At 49.7% G+C, this 19,792-nt stretch overlaps 1 protein-coding gene across 1 annotated transcript; it reads right to left on the bottom strand.

Moving 5' to 3' along the window:
* Window positions 1–3,143: 3,143 nt before the first annotated feature.
* HOXC13 (homeobox C13) lies at window positions 3,144–6,284 on the bottom strand. The gene is made up of 2 exons (XM_049818791.1): window positions 5,651–6,284; window positions 3,144–3,400 (listed from the first exon to the last, which is right to left on the bottom strand). The coding sequence occupies exons 1-2, from the start codon at window positions 6,282–6,284 to the stop codon at window positions 3,144–3,146; spliced, it is 891 nt and encodes a 296-aa protein (XP_049674748.1).
* Window positions 6,285–19,792: the final 13,508 nt, after the last annotated feature.

Genomic DNA, 19,792 nt, shown 5'->3' with positions numbered 1-19,792 from the left:
AATTCAGCCACAATTGACAAAAACTCCCAGAATTGGAAACTCCGTGAATAACTTGAGCTCAATTACCCACATCCGTAAAGACAAAAAAAAAAAAGTATTTATCCGTATCCCCTCATTCCCTCCAATAACCCTAGCCTAATAACCACAGTTTCATCAACTTTTTTTTTTTTTTTTTTTTTTTTTTTCCCTCCCAGAACTGGTGAAATTCAGGTACAATGAGGAAGAATAGAGCCACAGCGAACAACGCGCTCGCTGTCGGGATGTCGGATTTGGGCTTGTCTGGAGTTGCTCTCAGGCATTGCAGTGTCTGCACACACAGCAAGCTTTTTTTTTAGAGGAAGAGCTTTTTTTTTACACCCAAACCACATATTCTCGTGGCTCTCGTGCGTTAGGGCAGGTTTTACCCACGATTTAATCCCGCTACAGCAGCGGTGATGGGTTTCTCGAGGTATTGCGATATTTCCTAGCTGAGCGTCTTAAAAAAAAAAAAAGAAAAAGAAATTAAAATAATAAAGATTCAAATCTCTGCCTGCGTTTCCAAACCACCGAAGTTCTCCAAAATAAATGCAGAAAACACCCTCAGATCAACCCCCGGCTTTTTCCGCTCATCGGAGAAATCAGCGACTGGGGAGGTGGGGGAAATCAGGGACCCTTTTTTCCACCCCCCCGAGAAGGGACGGGGAGCTGGAAGGAAAGGGTCCAGCCCCCCGGCTCGCCCTATTCCCGGGATTAGACAAAACAGCGTCCCACCTTACCGGAGATTTGGGATCACTCCGGGAAGCATCCAAATCCATGTGGGGTTTTTCCCGGGATTTCTGGTGGCGGTATGGGCTCCATAGGGCACCCTGCCACCGCACTGAGCCCGCGGAGAGACGCTGGACCTACACAACCCCTACTATCCGTCTTTTAGCCTCCTTTATGAAGCTATAGGTACACCCATACATCCACAGACCGTAAATGAGATCTACACACCACTTCGTATGGTAATATAGAGCGTTGCACTTGCATACGTACACATAAATTTTTATATATATATATATATATATATAAAAAACATACCTACTATTTACCCACCATTTCGCGTAATAATGTAGAGGGTTGCGCTTGCATATATATATATATATATAAATTTATAGAGAGAGTGTAGATACGTTGTTATTTGCGGTATATTATATGTGATAGACCTATACACATTTCGCCTTAATACGCAGACTTACATAAATTACACACACACCGTCAAGCCCCGCACACATACATATAACATATATATATATAAAATATATAAACACCGACACCCAGACCATAAAAAGTAACGGACAGACACGGTTATATGCACATGCCATTATATACCCTTGTATAAATGTGTATATATATAATATATATATATATGCACTTATGCGTATCAGCTTGAACACCTAGCGTATCTACGCGCCCATTTCTGCAGACTCCAGTGCTAATCTTTTTCTCATATAGCTTGTGCCTGCTCTATCTGCCCCCTCCCATAAATATATGCACACACTCAATGCAAATTTAACCCGCAATAACATTGTTTTAGGTTACATCCCTTTAAAAGCCTTTCCCCCCCCACCTCCCCTCCCCTTTTGATCATTTAACGAGGTGATTAAATCTAGCAGATATTAAGGTAGATTGTAATCCGCCTATGGAAACAATTTCCTCTCCCGTATTTCTTTCCGAGCTGCCCGGCCGGCTCGGGGCCGCGCAAGTTCCGCGGGCGCGGAGCCGGGCCGGCCGCGGAGCTGCTCGGCGGGGCGAGGGCAGGTCGGGAGGTTTTGATCTGGGGCCGGAGCTGGAGTCAAACAGGTTTAGCGAAACGCGTCCTTTGGGAGGGAGATTTAAAGAGATTAGAAGCGTCTCCGGGAAGTCATCGCGTTTTCAGCCGGGGTAATTGCGGGGGGAGGGGGGAAATAAGGACAAAAAAAGAAGGGAGGGAAAAAAGAAAGAAAGAAAGAAGGAAAAATTCAATAAAAAAGCACTCAGTTGGCTCAGTCTCCGCGGATTTATTTTCTCCGCTTTTTACTCCCCTCCTTGCATCTGCCCCTCGCATCTTCCGGAGAGCCCCTTATTAAGCGATTTCTGCCCAAATTTGCCACATTTCCCTGTTTGTTTGGTTTGGTTTGGTTCCCCCCCACCCCCTCATCCTTTCTCTGCGGAGGTTCCCGCCCGGGCTGTATTTGTGGTGGTGGGGAGGGGTGGGAGAAGCACAGGGCTACAAAGAGGTGCACAAAGAGCCTCTCCTCAAGGCAAAACAACAACAAAAAAAAAGATATTTATTTTTAAGAAATGTCATCTGCAGTCGGTACATATCATCTGGACACCACAATATTATATACATATACAAGACATTAAAAAAAAAAAAAAAGATGCTTTTACATATCCAAAGAACACTGTCGATAATTAGCCGGTTTAGAGAGGGAAAGAAACAAACCCCAAAGACAATATTGTGCATTTTCCATCTTGTCAGCGGAGAACAGACATTCCAGTTTTATGGCAGAGATATAGAAACCCTCGTGAGAACATACCCAAAATAGTCTCGTACAGCAACTCACTTCCATCTAGGACCTAAAATCAGTGGTTGGGATATTTAAGCGATACCGAGCAATGGTTTTCTTCCCACAATAGCAGCCTTATTTCTTATTTTCGGTCCCTAGTTCCGAGAAAATACGAAGCTGATGCAACTTTGCCATAGGTTCTCCATACATTTATACATCGGTGGGTGAAATGGCCCGAGATATGAAAGATTGGCGAGGGGGTCGGACTATACAGGGTTACAGGGCGACATTCAGAGTTCATCTCTCCTTTAACGTAACTACACTCTTAGCTTATTATTTTCTTTTAAAAATATACACAGTTTAGCCTTATCGATGGATTTCTCAGAGCAAAACTGGGGTTTTCACAGTCAGAGCGGGGCAAAGGGATAAATCAAAGATGCGCTCAGTGTTTTGGGGGGGCGGGGGGGATGCGCGTGTGCATTTGTGAATGTCGATTTTTTTTATAATTTTTTTTAAATAATGACTTGGAATCAGCATAGTCCCGATGATGATGTTATCATACAAACTACCAGATAAATATTTACGTTTCTTGCTTCCTTTTCCTTGCCCCTTCTCCTCCAAAGTCATCCTCTGTCAGGTGGCGTGGAGATGCGCTGTCTTGGATTTGCTCACCACCTTCTTCTCCTTGACCCTCCGGTTCTGGAACCAGATAGTCACTTGACGCTCGGACAGGTTGGTGGTGGCCGAAATCCTCCTCCTCTTCTCTTTGGTGATGAATTTGCTGGCCGCGTACTCCTTTTCCAACTCTTTCAGCTGGATTTTGGTATAAGGGACCCTTTTTTTTCGTCCCCTCCGATAGCTGCTGACTTCGGGTTGTAAGGGGACCACGTCTGGATTAAAAAAAAAAAAAAAAAAAAGAAAAAAGAAAAAAGAAAACAAAACATAAGGAAGAGGGAAAAGGGGGGGGGGGGGTACTGCATCCCGGGGTGCGGGCTGGGGATTTCTGCACGTCGGGGAGAGAAAGAAAAGGGGGGAAAGGAGCATAAAGAGTGGAGGAATGCGAGCGAAGAGAAAGGGGAAGAAAGAGAGGGGAAAAGAGACAAGGCAGGCAGAAAATGCATCCAGCGAGGGGAATAATACTATAATAATAGTAATAATAACATAATATTCATCATTCACGTGGTGAAAGCCTGTTTTTCTTGGCGACACTGTCCACGCTGATAAACAAGAGGCACCAAGTCAACCCGCAGACTGGTGTGCGCGAAAGGGACCTTCCAGACAGATAGATTTTGGAAAATATCTGGAGCTTCTCCTCTATTTCATTCCTCTCCCCGCCCCCCCCCCCCCCAGCAGCAAACCTTCTCGGGGATCCCCGCAGATGCGCACCCCCAAACACCGAGCCCGGCGCGGAGACAAGTGCATCCCCCGCACCCCAGCCCCCCCCGCCGGCTTAGTGCAGCCCAGGAAAACCCTCGGGGTGGGGGGGTGGGGGGGACAAACCCAGCAAGAATAACCCCAGCCCCCCCTCCTCCAGTGGCTTTTGCGGGGGGTGAGGAGGGGGAGATGCTCTGTGCTTTGCCAAGGGGCTATGGGGAACGGGTTCAGCGGGGATGCGGGGAGCATCTTCACCCTTCTGCTGCCGGTACTTGGCGGGGGGTGGGGGGGGTATGAGGCTCCCCCCAAGCTTTCGGGCAGCCCCAGCCCCTTTTCAGCCCCCTGCCAGGATCGGGCAGCGACCTGGGCGACGAAGCTCCTCGCCGCGAAGGTGTGACCCAGCTGGCTGGAGCAGGAAGATGGAGGCGAGCTCTGCTCGGCAGGCAGCGCAGCCCCAATTATGGCTGACAGGAGTTAATTGGGGAGCCCCTGGGGGAGCTTTGGGGGCGATCGGGTCTTTGGGGGGGGAGGATTGGGGTGCTGAGGGTGCCGCAAAGGCCAGTGGTGCGGGGTAGGAATCTCCTTCAGGGGGGTTCACTAGAGCTGCAGGCGATGGGGAGAGAAAGCGGGGGGGGGGGCAGCTCCCCCAAATAAAGCTTGAATGCCAGGACCACCCCCTCCCCCAAAAAACCCCCACACGCACCCATCACGCAGCCAACAATGCCTTGCTAAATTCCACCCCCCTCCCCAAAAAGCTCCCGGGAAAGCTCATTCCTCCGTCCCTCTTTGTCCCGAAGAAGGAAAATACATAAAAGGATGCGTCCCCCCCATTGCCCCCCCAAAGAACTAACGCGAGCCGTCCCTTCTTTCCATCCAAGATGCTGTAGGCCCCCCCCCCCCCTTTTATTGTCGTTATTCCTCCCCCCTCTCCGCGTCCTTCCCCACCCAACGCTGGAACTGGGGGGCTGGAAGGAGCCTGGAAAGAGGTACCGGGAGGCAGCACCTACCGTCACCTTCCTCCACCCCCGCTGCCGTCGGGGCACGGAGCCGGCCGGGGCCGGTGGGACCGGGAGGGGAAGGGAGCGAGGGACTTTCTGGGCTAAAAGATGCTCCAAGGAGGGATTTTGCCTCCCCGGCTGCCTGCGGGCTGTCAGGCTGCCTGCCTGACCTGGCGGAGAAGCCCCGCCGGTCCCCCCCCCCCCCCGCCACCCCTCTGCCTCCCTCCTTCCCCTCTAAACAGATTCATTTGTCACTTGACACCTATTCCTATAATTGTGTGTAATTGTGATATGATTTACTGTCCCAGCCCCCGACACTTCTCATTCAACTGAACCGCTGGAGAAGGGTTTTTAAATTTTTTTTTTTTTTCCCTTTTTAAGCTTTCTGCAGTTAGAGAAGCAGTGAGCGGAGGGGAAAATGAAGAGAAAGGCACCGAGAGACGCTCTTTAGGTGAGGCAACAAGAGGGAGGAGAGAAGAAAGGGAAGAATTAAACGGCAAAGTTACTTTCCAAGCAAGCTCACGGCGTGTATTTGATTCAGAAAAGATTGCTTCACCTTCTTTCCCATACATGTTCATACACATTGCCTTGCACAGGAGGCATTCCAGAGCCATTTCTTTCCCTTTAATTACATATACAGGCGTACACGTATCTATCTGTATAGGTGTACGTATATGCACACTCATCCACACACACGCACATCCACCCCTCCGGTGGGAGCTGGCGGTCGGGAAGCGGGCGAGCACGCCGGTTCCCGGAGCAGCCTACCTGGGAAAGGTGACTTCCAGAGGTGCGCAGACTGCGATTGCTCTTTGGAGCAGTACACTTGCCCATCCCAGCCATTAGAAAGAGCCCAGTGTTGGTAACCTTCCATGGGAAGCAAAGCGTCGTGTCTCGGTTCCGGGTGACCCCCGAGCCCCGGTACCACCGACACGTCCAAATAGCCAGGGACCGCCTGGTAGGAGCTGGGAAAACCGGGATAAAAGGCGAATTCTTTGGCCCTCGACGGCAGCTCCTCGCCGGGCAGGGGCCCGCCGGCCTCGGGGTACTTCTCCCCGGGGTGGTAAGCGCAGGGTTTCTGCTGCAAGTTGACTCCGTGGGAGTGGGACAACCTGCAGCCGTAGTAGCCCCCCCCGAAGGGATAACCGTAGCCCAGCGCCGCGCTGGAAGCCGCCCCCGACGGGCACTGCCGGGGGGGCTCGGCGGCCGCCAGCTCCGCGTAAGCGCTTCCCTGCGGCGGCGGCGGCGGCGGCGGGGCGGTGGGCACGGCCAGTCCCGCGTGGGGCATCATCTCCCGGCAGTGCCCCAGCCCTTCCATGCGGTTTTTCTCCCGCGGGGCGTCCTCGCAGCGGCAGGCGAGGCCGTCGGGCCAGCGCGGGGGGAGGCCGAGCGGTGCCGTCATGTCATGCCGCGCTGCTCCCGCTGCTGCCGCCGCCTCCTCCTCCTCCTCTTCTTCTTCTTCTTCTTCTTCCTCCTCCTCCTCCTCTTCCTCCTCCTCGGCCGCCGCCGCCGCCGCCGTCGGGGGAAGCTCCGCGCCGCGCCCCGCCGCCCCGCGACCCCCCCAACATATCGGCGCCGCGCGCGCATGCGCCGCCGCCCCGCCGCCGCCGCTCCATTAAGAAATCCGCCGCGGCCACGCCCACCCGGCTTCCCCCCCCCGCCCCGGCGTGGCCCCGCCCCCGTGACCCCGCCGCCACGCTCATTGGTTGGGTTCTTCCTCCCCCCCCCCCCCCCTTTTCCCTCCATTAAAGGCGGTGGCGACCCCCCCTTCCCCCCCCCCCCCCGGCACAAAGAGCCGCGCGTGGCGGGGGGGGGTCCCTGCCCACGCGTGTCGGCTCCGTGGGTCGAAGCGCCCCCCCCTTGTCCCCACGCTCACCCCGAAACCCCGGGGGGGGACACACAGATGCTTTCCCTTGAAGGATCTCCCCCCCCCCGCGCCGTGTTTCGGGTGGGGGAAGGATGCTCTAAGCGCTAAATGGGGGGGGGCACACAAGGATACCCCCCCCCCCCCCGCGATGTTTCAAGGGGAAGCGACGGGCAACCGCGCCACGATTCTTCGAGGGGGCGGTCAAAGAGCATCTCCCCCCCTTTTTTTTTTCTTTTTGGAACCTGTTGACTGTTTTTTCCTTCGCAAAGGGCTTTCCCTCCCCCCGCGAAAACAAAATAAAAAAGCAAAAAAATCTGCCCAATTCCTTCCCCCTCCCCCCCATTTTCCTGCCAGACTCCAAAATAATTTGATTTTCCCCCACTGAGCACGCGTGGGAGGGTGGTTATTGATGTGTAATAGTTCGGTGGTAAATATTTCAGCGGCGATGTGAGGTAGGGGCAAAGCCGGGGGGGGGGGGCCACGGGGGCGTCTGTTGGTCCAGGCTGACTTGTGAGGGTTTGGAAAAACTTGAATTAATTCTTAACCCGGGGCCGGGCTGCCACGGAATTGGGGGGAAAAAAATGGAATAAATGGCAGGTTGCTGGCTGGGAGGGATGGGGATGGAGGAGGGAGCACCTGGGGGGGGGGGTCGCAGCCCTCGGGGAACCCCTGGGCGAGGAGTTATTAAGGGAGGGAGGAAGCTCAGCACCCCAAAAAATAGAAACCGAAGAAAAAGTGGGGAAAAAAATTCTTTTTTTTTTTAGGAATTCAGTGCCCTAAGCTATGAGAAGGGAGGTGAGCTCCGCCTGCGCTGCATTTGCCCCCCAAATTTTCCTGGGGGGTGCCGTGGGGTGTGCAGTGCTCCGAGGGGACTTCTAGATGGTCCCCGCCTGTCCCTGTCCCCCCCACGCCCCCCATGGGGTGCGTACCCACGCAGGACCCCCCCTCCACACTTCGTGTGTCCCCTTGAATCCTAAACCATCCCCCGGTGCTGCTGGTTTTGGGGGGTTCCGGGGCGGCTTCGCCTCCCACCTCACCCTCTTCCCATTCTTCCCAATAGAAAAAAAAAGAAAAAGAAAAAGAAAAAGCTGGGAAAAAAGAAAAAAAACCCCAAGTCCCCCAAAACTTGTGGTGGGGGGAACCCACTCTGCAAAGGGAGCCCGTAGAGGGGGGAAGGCGAGTTCTCAGTTAACCTGCCCGATGGAGGAGGGAATTTCGGCGTCCCGAGGAGCCCTCGAAGTCCAAGTTCAAGGTGAAGGAGCCCGAGCGGGTCCCCCTGAGCCTCGGGGATGGGTTTGAGGGGATGCGGCCTCGGGGGGGACCTCCCCGGGGCTTCGACCTCGGTTTGGAAGTGGAGGTTAAAAAGGCTGCGATGCGCGGCGGGGGGGGGGGAATGAAAGGAATAAAATAATAACATAAAATAATAGAGTGAAATGTAATGAAATAAAAATAATAAAATAAAAAATAAAAGTAAGAATGGAAATAAAAATAATAAAATAAGAAAAAAAATAAGAACAAAAATAAGAATAAAAAAAGAAGAAACGTAAAAAAAAATTAAAAGAAAATAAAAAAGCCGTGCTCGCATCCTTTGAATTCCGCAAAGTGCTGTGAGTCCCTCCAGAAATCACGCAGGAGCAGCATCCCCCCCAACCCAAGAACCACATGGCTCGGAGGGTGATGGAAGAAGCCGAGCAAGAAATTAAAGCCGGGTGTCCGCCACGTCGGGGGAAGGGACGGGGGGAGCCGCACAAACCCTCCCTTCCCTCCCCCAGCAACCCTCAATTTTCCCCCCCCCCCTTTAATTTTTATGAAGTAGTTAACATTTGGTAGCATATGTCCTCTCCGCGCGGCGTGGGAAGGGGATTAAATGTTAAAAATGTGAAGATTTATGGTAAGGGTAATAGAGGCGGACCGGGGGATGCGCGGAGCGGAGCGGGCAGCGGGCAGGGCTCGGTGTCGAGGCGCTCGGAGGTGAGGTAGGAGCCCTGAGGAGGGCAGGCAGCACGGTCAATGGAAAATAATAGCAAATTGCCCTGGCAGGTTTGGGGAAGGACATGTCCACTTTGTATCCCGGGGAAAGAATCGGTTGAATGAAAGACTGAATTTTGTAATTCGGTGGGTTAGTGCGGGTTGCACGCCGAGAATTAGGGGAGGGGGTGAAAACAAGGGAAAAAGAGAAGAAAACAAGAGAAAAAGAGGAAAAAAAACCCCCAAAACCCAAGAGAAAAAGAGAAAAAAAAAAAAACGGGAGAAAAAGAAGATAAAACAAGAGAAAAAGGTCTTTTTCTAGAGGTGCCAGAGGAGAAAAATCACATTTAAAGTGATGGTTTCCTGGAAAGGGTCCGTGGCTGGGAAGGGAGGCGGAGGGTCGCTGTGCAAAACAACCCTCAGCTCCGAAACTCGGGATTTCTTTTAAAAAATGCTCCTTTTTTACCATTTCTTAGCTTTTGAGGGCGGCTCTCCGCGCAATGGCGAGTAGGTTAATGAACCCAAACCAGCTCAGGGATGTTTACACTTACCAAAATGTGGAACCGCTTAGGAGTGTGGTACCCATAAATAAAAAATAGGAAGAGGGGAAGGAGCAATTAGAAATAAGAGCAGATGTGAGACCCGTTCGTTAGGTTGTTGGGGGTTTTTTCTGGTTTTGTTTTTTTTTTTTTTAATAGCATTTTTTCCCCCCAAGCTCTTTTTAAAGTATAATATTCCTTTCCTTATGCATTTATAGAAAAAGGCTGGAAGAGTCCGCATCGCTCACACACCATCCCCGCAGCGTCACATTTTCAGCATTATTTTTTAAATTAGGGAAATAAGAGGGAAAATTGACCAATATCAAATCATATTGACTTATAAATTCCTTTTTCTCATCCTCCCTCCGGCTCTAGGCTTGCAGATTGCTCCAGCAAAGGTTTTTATATGGATATTTCTGCAGGGAGCGGTTCCCTCTCCGTCTACCAGCGGGCTCCGAGAAGAAAGAAGCTGAATTTTCTTCTTCTGAAGACAAGTAGGGGTTTGCCTGGTTCCCCTTCCCTTTCTCTGCCGTCTTGAAGACAGACCCTGGGAGAAATTCGGTGTATTTATTTCTTTATTTTTATTCCTGATGGAAAGGAAGAGAGAAACAGATTCATTTCCGAGACCACGTGGGGGAAAAAAATTAGATATATCCTTGCGGTGTCCAGTTCTGTTCCGCTTTGCAAAACTGCGAGTTGTTTCTCATTACCTTATCTCCGACACTTTAACTGGTCCTTAAGGCAGTTTTCGACCCTTTCTCTTTTAAATTAGCCATTTTCTTTATTGCCACTCTCCCCTTAAAAAAAGAAAGAAACACGGAAATTTAGGGCTGAACACAGTTTTGCAGGTGAACGCGTGTTTGCAGCCGGAGATACTGAGTTTGTCGATATATTGGGTTTGTTAAAAAGCTAATCTGACTGATTCAAGGCAAACCCTTAAAAAGAGGTGTGAAGGTAACCGTTGCCCTGAAAATACTGACGTCTCTGTGGCCAAACACCTAGAGAGCACAGTCGTGCACATCTAACGTGGCTCAAACTCAAGCGCTGCTTTTCCAGGCCAGGGAAATCTCACCCGAAATAAAATTCATCAGCTGCGGAATTTTATGATAAAACCCCTTTTTATTATCCACATATCCTGGAGGGGAAAAAAAAAAAATACAGGCTGGATGAGAATAAAGAAAAAAGGCAAATCCTTTATTTCAGTTAGGGGATAGATGAAAATAATTCACCGCAAATCTGTGGCACATGGGTATTTTTCTTTTTTAAATTTTCATTTTTCTTCCCTTTGTTTCCCCCCTTCCCCCCCCTCATTGTTGTCTGAAAGATTTAGAAATCCCTCCTCGATAGACCATTTTCTGGGAGAAAAACCGTATTTACGGTTCTTCCCACCTCCAGACGTCTCACATACAAAGGAAAATGGCCAAGGTATGAGATTTATTGAAGGAAAATCGGCTCCAGCCGCTGTCAGTGCCTCTAAAGCACGATGCACCCGCACAGAAAAATCCCTACCTAGATTTGGAAAGGAAAGTTGCATTTCCATTACATTTGGCGGGGGGGGGGGGGGGGGGGGGGGCATAAAGGAGGGGAATTTTAGCTTTTGAGCCCTCAGGGAAATTAGAGCCCGTGGTATGAGAAAGTCTGAGATCAACATACAATTTTCCCACTGGAGTACCAATTTAGTGAAGAAACTATTCCACTAAATCTCATATTCTTGCAGAGGAATCCAAGGAAAGCTTTCCCAGGCTTTGTTCAAAATGTGCTTTGGATAAATAAAAGCCAAAGCCGACTTCTTTTCCTAAACTTTGCGTGCCTTTTTTTTTTTTTTTTTCGAGAGAGAGAAAAATAAATCCTAACATCCCTGGTTCAGCTCATTGCTGAATTAATACAACCAGGGAGGCTGGAGGCTGTGGCCAAGCCTTAGCAGCATTCTTGCAAAAGCAATGCCCGGAAAAGAAGACGAAGTACAGTCTTCTCTGCCTTGATGCATTGCACCCAAAAAAGGGACAAAAAACCACCCCAAAAAGGGACAAAAAAAACCAAAAAGGGGTGTGTGTGTTTGCATCAGACTTACATTTGTCCCAGCAGTTGGGTTTATCACCAATTCCTCCCCCCCCCCCCCCCCTTGCGTTGGAGATGTTTATACAGGGAATTAAAAAAAAAAATCAAATAAACCCCCTACCTAACCTTTAATTTAAATGCTTTTAGAGAGAGAGGGAGCGAGGAGGAAAGATGCATCGAGGACGGAAACGCAATATCAGGTTACTGCCCCCCCGTCCCCCTCCCCGGGCTGGATCAAACCGTCTCGGGTGGTGTCAGACGGAGAATTGAGCCTGACCCGAGACGATCCGGCTTTTCTCCTTCCTAACCTGTCAGATTCCTGCAACCTGTTTGGAGTGGATCCACCCTGAGGCTTTTTTTCACCCTTTTTTTCTTGGGGTAGGTTTGTTTTGGTTTTTTTTTTTTTTTTTTTTAGCTGCCATCGACAAGGCGCTGCCAACCCAGCCTGCCCCCAGCACCCTCCCAGTAGCCCCCCCCCCAAGCTTGGGAAGGGGTTTCCTAAGCCTTGAGGATGTTCTTCGTGTGTTTTGCTTTGGCTTCCCTGCATTTTGCTATCCAGAAAGAGGGGAGAAACTTATGTGTGTATATATATTTATATATATAAATATATATATAATCGCTCCCTCTCGCCCCAAGGCAGGGCCAGAGGTGGATTTGCAAAGCCAAACCTCACCCTCTCCAACCCCGTGGCTTTATTACCGTGTTTTATCCTACCCCCCCCCCAAAAAAAAAAAAAACAAACCAAAACAAACCCAACAACCCACCGTGCTAAAGTTGAGAGGGAGAAGAGGAAAGGGATAAATACCTCTTGGTGCCACTCAGCTGACCCATCACCCCCGGGTGACAACGCAGGGACGTGGCAGCTTGTCGGGTGGGGGGGGTTTCCCAAAATCCCGCAGCCCCTTTTTTTTCCCTCCCATCCCTCCTCCCCACCCCCCCGCCTCCTCGCACGGCGACACCACGTTTTGAGGCAAATAAGGGCTTTTTTTTTTTTTTTTTTTTTTTTTACAGCCACTGCGGAATGTCCCAGCTCTTGGCAATTCCCCATCGTTAATTATTGTTATTATTTCCACGCCGACCCGGTGCAATAGGTACTTCTTGACTCAGCGATTCAGAGACAGACAAATAAAATATCTGCCTCAATTTAGGGCCCCTGTCTGGTCGGAAGTCCAAGTTCAATTCCAAGTTAAAACAGGAGGTCGCCTGAAGCACTGACAAAAGAAAAGGGGGCCATTTGGTCTGGCTGGTGTCAACAAAGTGGTATCTGGAGAGCGTAATTATCGCTTCTCATCATTTTTGCCTTCATATTCTCGGGGAGAGAAAGAGGGAGAGGAGCCGGGGACCCTCAGGTGCTTTATAGCCCTTTGCGCTTGGATGAGGCTTTATCCCCCCCCCCCGCCCTAAATGTCATTTTATTTCTTTATTTGTGAGTGCTCTAAAATACACAGGCGCCTTTTTTTTTTTTTTTTTTTTTTTCCTGGGCCGTGGGATTGCAGCGATCCGGGGTTATTTTCTCCCCCATCTCCTGGTACCGAATTAACTCAAGATGCGTTTGGAAGGATGGAGACTAACACCAGGCCAATGTAAGAAACCTTCTTTCTTCTGCCAAATATTATTCAGAACCAGTTATATGAGAGATGTGTGTTCAAGGCTGTTTCTCCCCTTCTCCCACCCAAACTATTTACTTCTTGGTCCACTTGATGTCCAAATAATTCATTCCTTGGAGCTGCTTGGAGGGATTGAGAGGGAAGAGTGGGAGCTCTTTGCCAAGTTTATTCACATTTTCAAAAGCAAAACACTAAAGAGTTTCATTTCCAGAGGTAGAAGCTGAACTTCAGTGAACTGTGTTTGCCAAACTGGGGTTTAGTGTATATTAAATAGAGAAATATAAATGATGAATAGGCACTACCGATGCCCACACGTTCACACTGAGGGTAAAAGAGCGATGCAATCTCCATTTCCAAGCAACATCATGATGGGAGAAGTGTAACTCTCTATGGAAAACCTGGGACTTATTAGGCATTAGCTAGGGAAAATATGTATGCAATAAGCAAAGAAGCAAGAAAACGGAAAAAAAAAAAAAAAGCCTGATGTTTCTCTTCAAAAAACATTTTTGGTAAATGGAGAGATCCCAGCCTGTTCCAAAAATTATTTGCTGGGCTGAATTTTAAAGGAGAAGAAATGCTTAGGGAAATAAAGCGATACATGACTCCACCTTGGCAGAGAGAGGCTGAAATCGCTGTGTTTCCCCCAAAACATGTGCGGGTTGTGTGTGGGATGGGCCGTTTTGCTTTTTGCAGGACCTTTATCCGCCTGGATGGGAATAACCTGCATTTTCACCCAGGAGTGGGACTGTGCCTCCACCTCAGGTATGGCTATTTATCCTCCATGGCGATTAATAACACTGATTTCATTTTAATACTCAGAGTCTTTCCTAAATGCCGACAACCTGATGAAACTCTTCTTTCACGAGGTTAAACCCCAAATACGGATTTGGGGGTTAAAGATGGGCTAAAAAAGCCCTGCCAGCACGCAGGCAGGGCTGCTGCCTTTCCACCTCTTTCCGTAAGCTGCTCCGAGCGCATCCAAAGCATCAGCAAAACTTTGGCACCAGCAAGATAAATTTTAATTCTGTACTCCGTTAAAAAGGGGTGAAAAAAGGAGTTTGCTACATTATTGGCAAAAAAAAAAAGAAAAAGAAAAAGGTGGTTTTCCTCCCCGTCCTCCAAGGCTTCCTCAAGCTCCGGCATGCCACGAGTGACCCGAAAAGCTCCTGTGTGCTTTTCCCCTCCTCAAACACGTGGGAAAAAAACCCTCCTCGTGGTTTTTTTCCTCCCTGAGGATGTGCATTTGCAAGGCGAAAATAAAAATCGCCTTTTCTATTGTCACGTTGGGGCTTTTCGGCATTAAACGGCAAGTGCGTAAAGCAGAGTCTTCCTCGGGGACAGCTACAAATGAGCAGGGAAGGCAGGAGCAGGAGGGGGGGTCTGGGGGTGGGAAAAAAAGTTAAATCGGGGCATGGCGAAATTTTTGCTCTTGGGGACCTCTGAATAGGGAGGTTTATCTTAAAAAAGTCTTCTAAAGAAATTGTGTCCTTTTTCTCCGGTCTAGTATGGGGGGGGGGGGGTGAGGATTCATCCTGCTCTGTGGGATGGGGGGGGCTGGAGGGGTAAACGGAGCAAAAATATATTTGTTTTTTCTCTTTTACCTTCATTTTGGGGGTTGTAAGAGGTTTGGCATTTAGGTGTAAGCCCCGTTTGCCTGATTCAGCCAAATTTCGGCAAGGGCAGGGGTGGGTTTGGGGTGATGCTGGTCGCCAGCCCCCACAGGGTCCCCTCCGCCCCCCCCCAGTCCCCGCTGCCTGGGGGGTGCCGGACCCGAGTGGGGTCGCGGTGACCCACGCAGGGAGACACGCAGGGGACTGGCTCAGGTGAGGGTCCCCCCTGGCCTCGGGAAGGGGGGGGATGCTGCCCCCCACCCCCCGGGACAGAGGGCTCCTGGGGGGCCCTTTCCCCACTCCACAAAGCTGCAGCACTTTGGAGGCGGGGGGCGGGGGGGAGGAGAGGAGAATCCCAGCCACGCGCGTGGTTTGTTTCCTCCCAGATTAGCTGACATTCCGTGGAAAAATCAAAACTCGTTTATTTAGAGCGCTTGGCTGCGGTGTGTTGCGTGGGGAAAACTGGGAGCCGAGCAGAATCTGTGCGACACATCCCTCCCTCCATCCCCCCCTGCATTCCTCCATCCATGTATCTATCTATCCGTGCATCCAACTATCTATCTATGGAATTATTGTATATCCTATACCGACTATATACCATACCTATGTCTAAACCACTCCCTAACAGTCCTTTTCCCCAGGACATCTTCCTTCCTGCGGTTATGTCTGCTCTTATGGGTCTATCCCGAAAATAAAATAAAGTTTCCAGCGCTGCCTGGGAGAGATGCTGAAGCCCTCGGAGATGCCTCGCGTTTTAGTCACTTGCCAATTTATTCAACGTTACTCCTTTTGCTAAAAACAAAAGCCAACACAAACAAAAAAACCCCACAACACCCCAAAAGAGTCACTTAACAAATCTTTCTGCAAAATAATCGCAGGCGACTCGGGTCCTGCTTTGTATTTCGTCTTCCCACAGCTCGCTTTAAAAGTCGGATGGCAGGTCGTGTCTTTCTAACGATGAATACATAATTATGTCCTTTAAATAATGCCTGGTGACTGGCACGGGGACATTTGGGCTCCTCAAGTCTTTAGGACAGTATTTATCCCCTGTTCTTCTTTGCAGATCAAGTGGAGAGCCAAAGCATTCACAACCCGCTATCAAGGATTTAATTCTGGAGCTAAATCCCTCCAAAATATTCACCAGGTGAGAAATTAGGGGAAGAGAAAGGGGGAATTTAATTGATATTTCAGCACGACTACAGGGAACAGGAGGTGGGAACTTCAGGCAGCGCTTGGGAGTGTGTTGGCGATGGGAAAGAAAGCGGTCGGGTGGCTTCTGCAGTGATTTCCCCATGTTATATTAACCTTACGCAATATCATATTATTATATGTAAATGCATCTTGTGAGTTGGAGACCTCCTAGAGCTATTTACGGAGGGAAAAACCTCCAACAACAAACCCGTAAGATTTCTGTTGGGGACCACTCTCCTCCGATTTCTTCTCTCCATTCATCTTTGCAGGACTTCTGGTAAGAGCACCTGAAGATCTGAGGGTAAAATGATCGACCTTTGGAAAAATCCCGGCTGTAAAACACGTTTTATCTGTGCAGATCAATAGATTCGCTATCGGGGGTAAAAAAAAAAAAAAGAGAACCTGTTCTTGAGTGTTCACATAAAAAAAATGCACATAAGTTTTGCGGAAGAAAACGATTTTCCCTGGGTGTCATCCCCGCTATTGCTTTGGCATCTTTCTTAAATTCATTCCTCTCTCTCTTTCCTTTCACACTTTGAGAAGAACTAATGAAAAATAACGGGGGAGATTATATTTTTCCAATTTTTTTTTTTTTTTTTTTTTTTTTTTAAACAGAGGGCAAGAAACATTTCCCTTGGTAGTCTGCAAACCTCTTTCAAAGCCAGCTCCTTTCCCGACTTGCAGGCAAAGCCGGGGGGTGGAGGGCAAAGTCCCAGCCGGGTGCCTTCCCCACATCGTGGGGTTGGTTTGGTTTGTTTCTTTGTTTGTTTTTCACGAAATTGGAAATTGCTCGTGGGCACCGGGATTTATTCCCCACCGAGCTGCTCTTGCAGCAGCCCTGTTTGCATTGCTGGCTGCCAAATACAGAAATACCAGTTACCGGCCTGTACCAGTCTTCTCGGCTCCAAATGTTTACCAGTAAAATTGCTTTTTTTTTTCTTTTTTTCTCCAAATCCCACCTAAATATTTCTGCGTTATTTTTCCAGCCATGTTTTGAAGTTATTGCAAACTCCTGGCTTTGCTCCTTCTTGCAAAGAGATTTTTTTCTCGTGCAAGGCTGCAAAGGCTCCAGGGATGTGCCAAGCACCTGGGAAAAGTGTCGGGATTTGGGGAGTATTCGAGGTTTCAATGAAAAAATCGGAGTTTTGGAGAGCTGGGCGATTTGAATGCAAACTGGATCGTTAATGATAATAATAATAAAATCAAAATAAGATTTAAGCCCCTGGTTTATGCCATGAGCGCAGGTTTAGGAGGCTAAGTACACGAATTCCTTTTTCGCCCGAATTATTTTTACAACCGGACCGGATTAAGGTAAGAAAACTGGGAGGTAAAAGTGGTTTATTTCGACAAACCCACATTTTGCGCTGGCAGGAACTTCCAACGGGCTGGAGCGGTCCCAGGTCAAACAGCGATACAAAAAGGTGCTTTTCTTCTGCCTTGCCTTTGCTGGCCCACGGACACCCCACGGTGGCCACCAGCCCCGGCGCTTTGAACCCATCCCTCACCCCAGGGCAAAGCCGTCAGAGGAAGGGAATTACTGGCACTAAGGAGTTAAAATCTGCAAATCTGCCATCTCTGCCTGGTGAAAGAAACGGAAAATGAGGAGTATGGCCCGAGCCTGGGGTTGGTGTGTCGGGTTTTACCCCTCAGAGCCCGGTGGAGGGCTGGAGGATGCTCTGAGCTCAAGCCCAGGATGCTTCTGCCTCCTCGACCCCTGAGATGGGCAGAGACCCCAGACACTGGCTCCGGAGACGTTATTTACCCCCCAAATACCTCCTGACATACAAACATCCTCCTAAGAAGACCCAAACCCTGCATCTCCTGTGCATTTCGTGGTGAACCAGCATCGAAGTCACCCTGATTGCTCTTCATTCCGCGGCAGGAATGATTTTCATGAAGGGGAAGTTAAGCAATTTAAAGATGATTTGTTCCTCTTTTCCTGCTCCTACATATACAGCCAGAGATCTAAGGATAAAAGGATCTATGCCTACACAGATTCATACATATATATTTATGGCTACGCCTGTGGTTATGTATATATACATGCATATTTGCATGCAGATATGGATAAATGGTTGGGGGAATTTAATTAAGAGCTAAATTGGCTGCTCTGGATTAGCTGGAGCAGTGCTGTGACTTTGGGGGATACTCGCCTTGGCTTTTTAGGCAAATTTGGGAATTCTGAGGCAGATTTTGGGGCAGGCAGAGGCCACTGAGGGAGAAAAAAGTAAGTATCTCCTTGCAAATTCTGTGGTGCATTGCAGCCTCTTTGGAGAAGAAAAGGAAAGAAGGAAAGAGAGAAAGAGAGAAATGAGAGAAAGAGGGAGTGAGTGTGACAAGAAAAGAAAGAAGATAAAGGAAAAAAAATAAAAGAAATTGTGATTTTAATCTCTCTTTTTTTAAAAAAAGGCAACTGAGATCAAGCAAAGCCAAGAGAAACAAGGGGAAAATTTTACTGGCAAAACTCCAACTTCAGATAATTGCAACTGTTCTTCTCTTCCCAACAGTGGCTGCGTTTGGCATTCCTTGTTCTTCACTTCTTAGTGACACATTGTATCATTTGCCCATATTGAGCTAAATCTTGTCTGGGGATCTGGGAAGTGAACCAGCAAGTCCCAGGGCTGCTGAGGGGTCGTTACGGAGCCGAGGGGAAGGTTCCACCCCACGGTGCCAGTGGGGTCCTTGCTGTATCCCACGTGTTGAGAACCCAGAGCCACAAACCTGAGCCCCCACCATGGGCACCTTGTGCCTCCACGAAAGGTGTCCTGCTCCTGGAAACCTTTCCCAGCTCCCACACTTTTGGTCTTCTCCACCTGGATGGGGATGAGTATGAACTGCAGCTCCAAGGTCTCTTGTTGCTGCACCCTGCCCCCGTCCCCTCCGTTCCCCTGTCCCCTCCATCTGGGTTTTCCCCACCCTCAGGGGTGGGCTGTAGGCTTCAGAGTTAACAGTCCTCAGAGAGAGCTTTTCTCTCTTCTCTTCCTGCCCCAACCCCAAATCTGGGACAGACCGTCTTCTTTGTCCATTTTAGGCCCAAATTTGCTCAAGTCTCAGCATCCCACCCAGTCCCACTAGGACAATGAAGCTGTGCCCACCGTCCCCCGTGGGGGACAACAGGGAGTTGCTCATGGTCCCCAGACAATGGAGAAGCGCCAGCAGCCACCACGGGTCACAGCAACGGAGGTCCCCTCCTGCCCCCCAGGAGAACAATGGGGACATCTCCACCCTCCCCAAAACAATAGGAGCTGTCAGTAGCCAGGGCCTGGCCACATCTGGCCTCTTCCGTGCCAAGGGCACGCATGCTCCATCCTCCCCTTGGCCTTGCCATAATTGGGGTACATGTCCATCCCGGCTGATCCAGGACTGCTGGGATGCAGGGACATTCCCAACCTCCCCTTTTTATTGTCCCCTTTGGCCACCTCCTCGTGCCAGCCTTGAGTGGCATCTTCTGCCTGTGTCATCTTGGTTGGTCCATTGTCTGTGGGATGCCAGAATGGAAAGATTGTCCCCCAAAAAGCTGCTCCAGCCCATCCAGCTGCATTTACCTGTGTGTTTCCCCTTCCCCTCTCCCTTTCTGTCTGCGTTCACCCTGGATGAAATCCAGCTGACATCAGGAGAGGAAAGGTGTCACCTCCAGGGACAGCAGACCTTTGTCTCTTGTTCAAGGAGACAGTCTGGGATGGAGCAACATTCCAACGCCCTCCTCGTGCAGGGCCATGACATGGACCCGCACAGTGGCAACCTCCACTCCCAGCCCAGGCCCAGCCTGAACCCAAATCTTAATTTTTGGTAGCAGTCACCCCATAGGAACATGTATCTCTGTGCACATCCTCCCATCCATCTGCATATCCATCCATCCATCCGTCCAAAGCCCTACAGATGCTCGTACACTTCTGCAGCACATCCACATGCAAACATACACCCACACATATGCATGCATGTAAATTTGCACATGCAAACACACATGTGCATAAACACGGTCTGGATGCACGATGGGATAATCACCCAGATGGGTCTGCAATGGGAGGGGCCAGACTGGGGCAACGAGAAGCGGCGTTTCTTCCACGAGG

This window comes from Accipiter gentilis, chromosome 16 (genome assembly GCF_929443795.1).
Source record: "Accipiter gentilis chromosome 16, bAccGen1.1, whole genome shotgun sequence".
NCBI lineage: Eukaryota > Metazoa > Chordata > Aves > Accipitriformes > Accipitridae > Astur > Astur gentilis.
The sequence above is the reverse complement of the archived record's forward strand: the minus strand, read 5'-3'. Positions and strand labels throughout refer to the sequence as shown.

Bases quoted from the DNA above. Each gene is read 5' to 3' on its own strand.
- HOXC13 (XM_049818791.1), bottom strand. From the start codon at position 6,284: ATGACGGCACCGCTCGGCCTCCCCCCGCGCTGGCCCGACGGCCTCGCC. The intron at 3,401-5,650 runs GTAGGCTGCTCC...TTTTTAATCCAG, and splicing joins CTGGAAGTCACCTTTCCCAG to ACGTGGTCCCCTTACAACCC.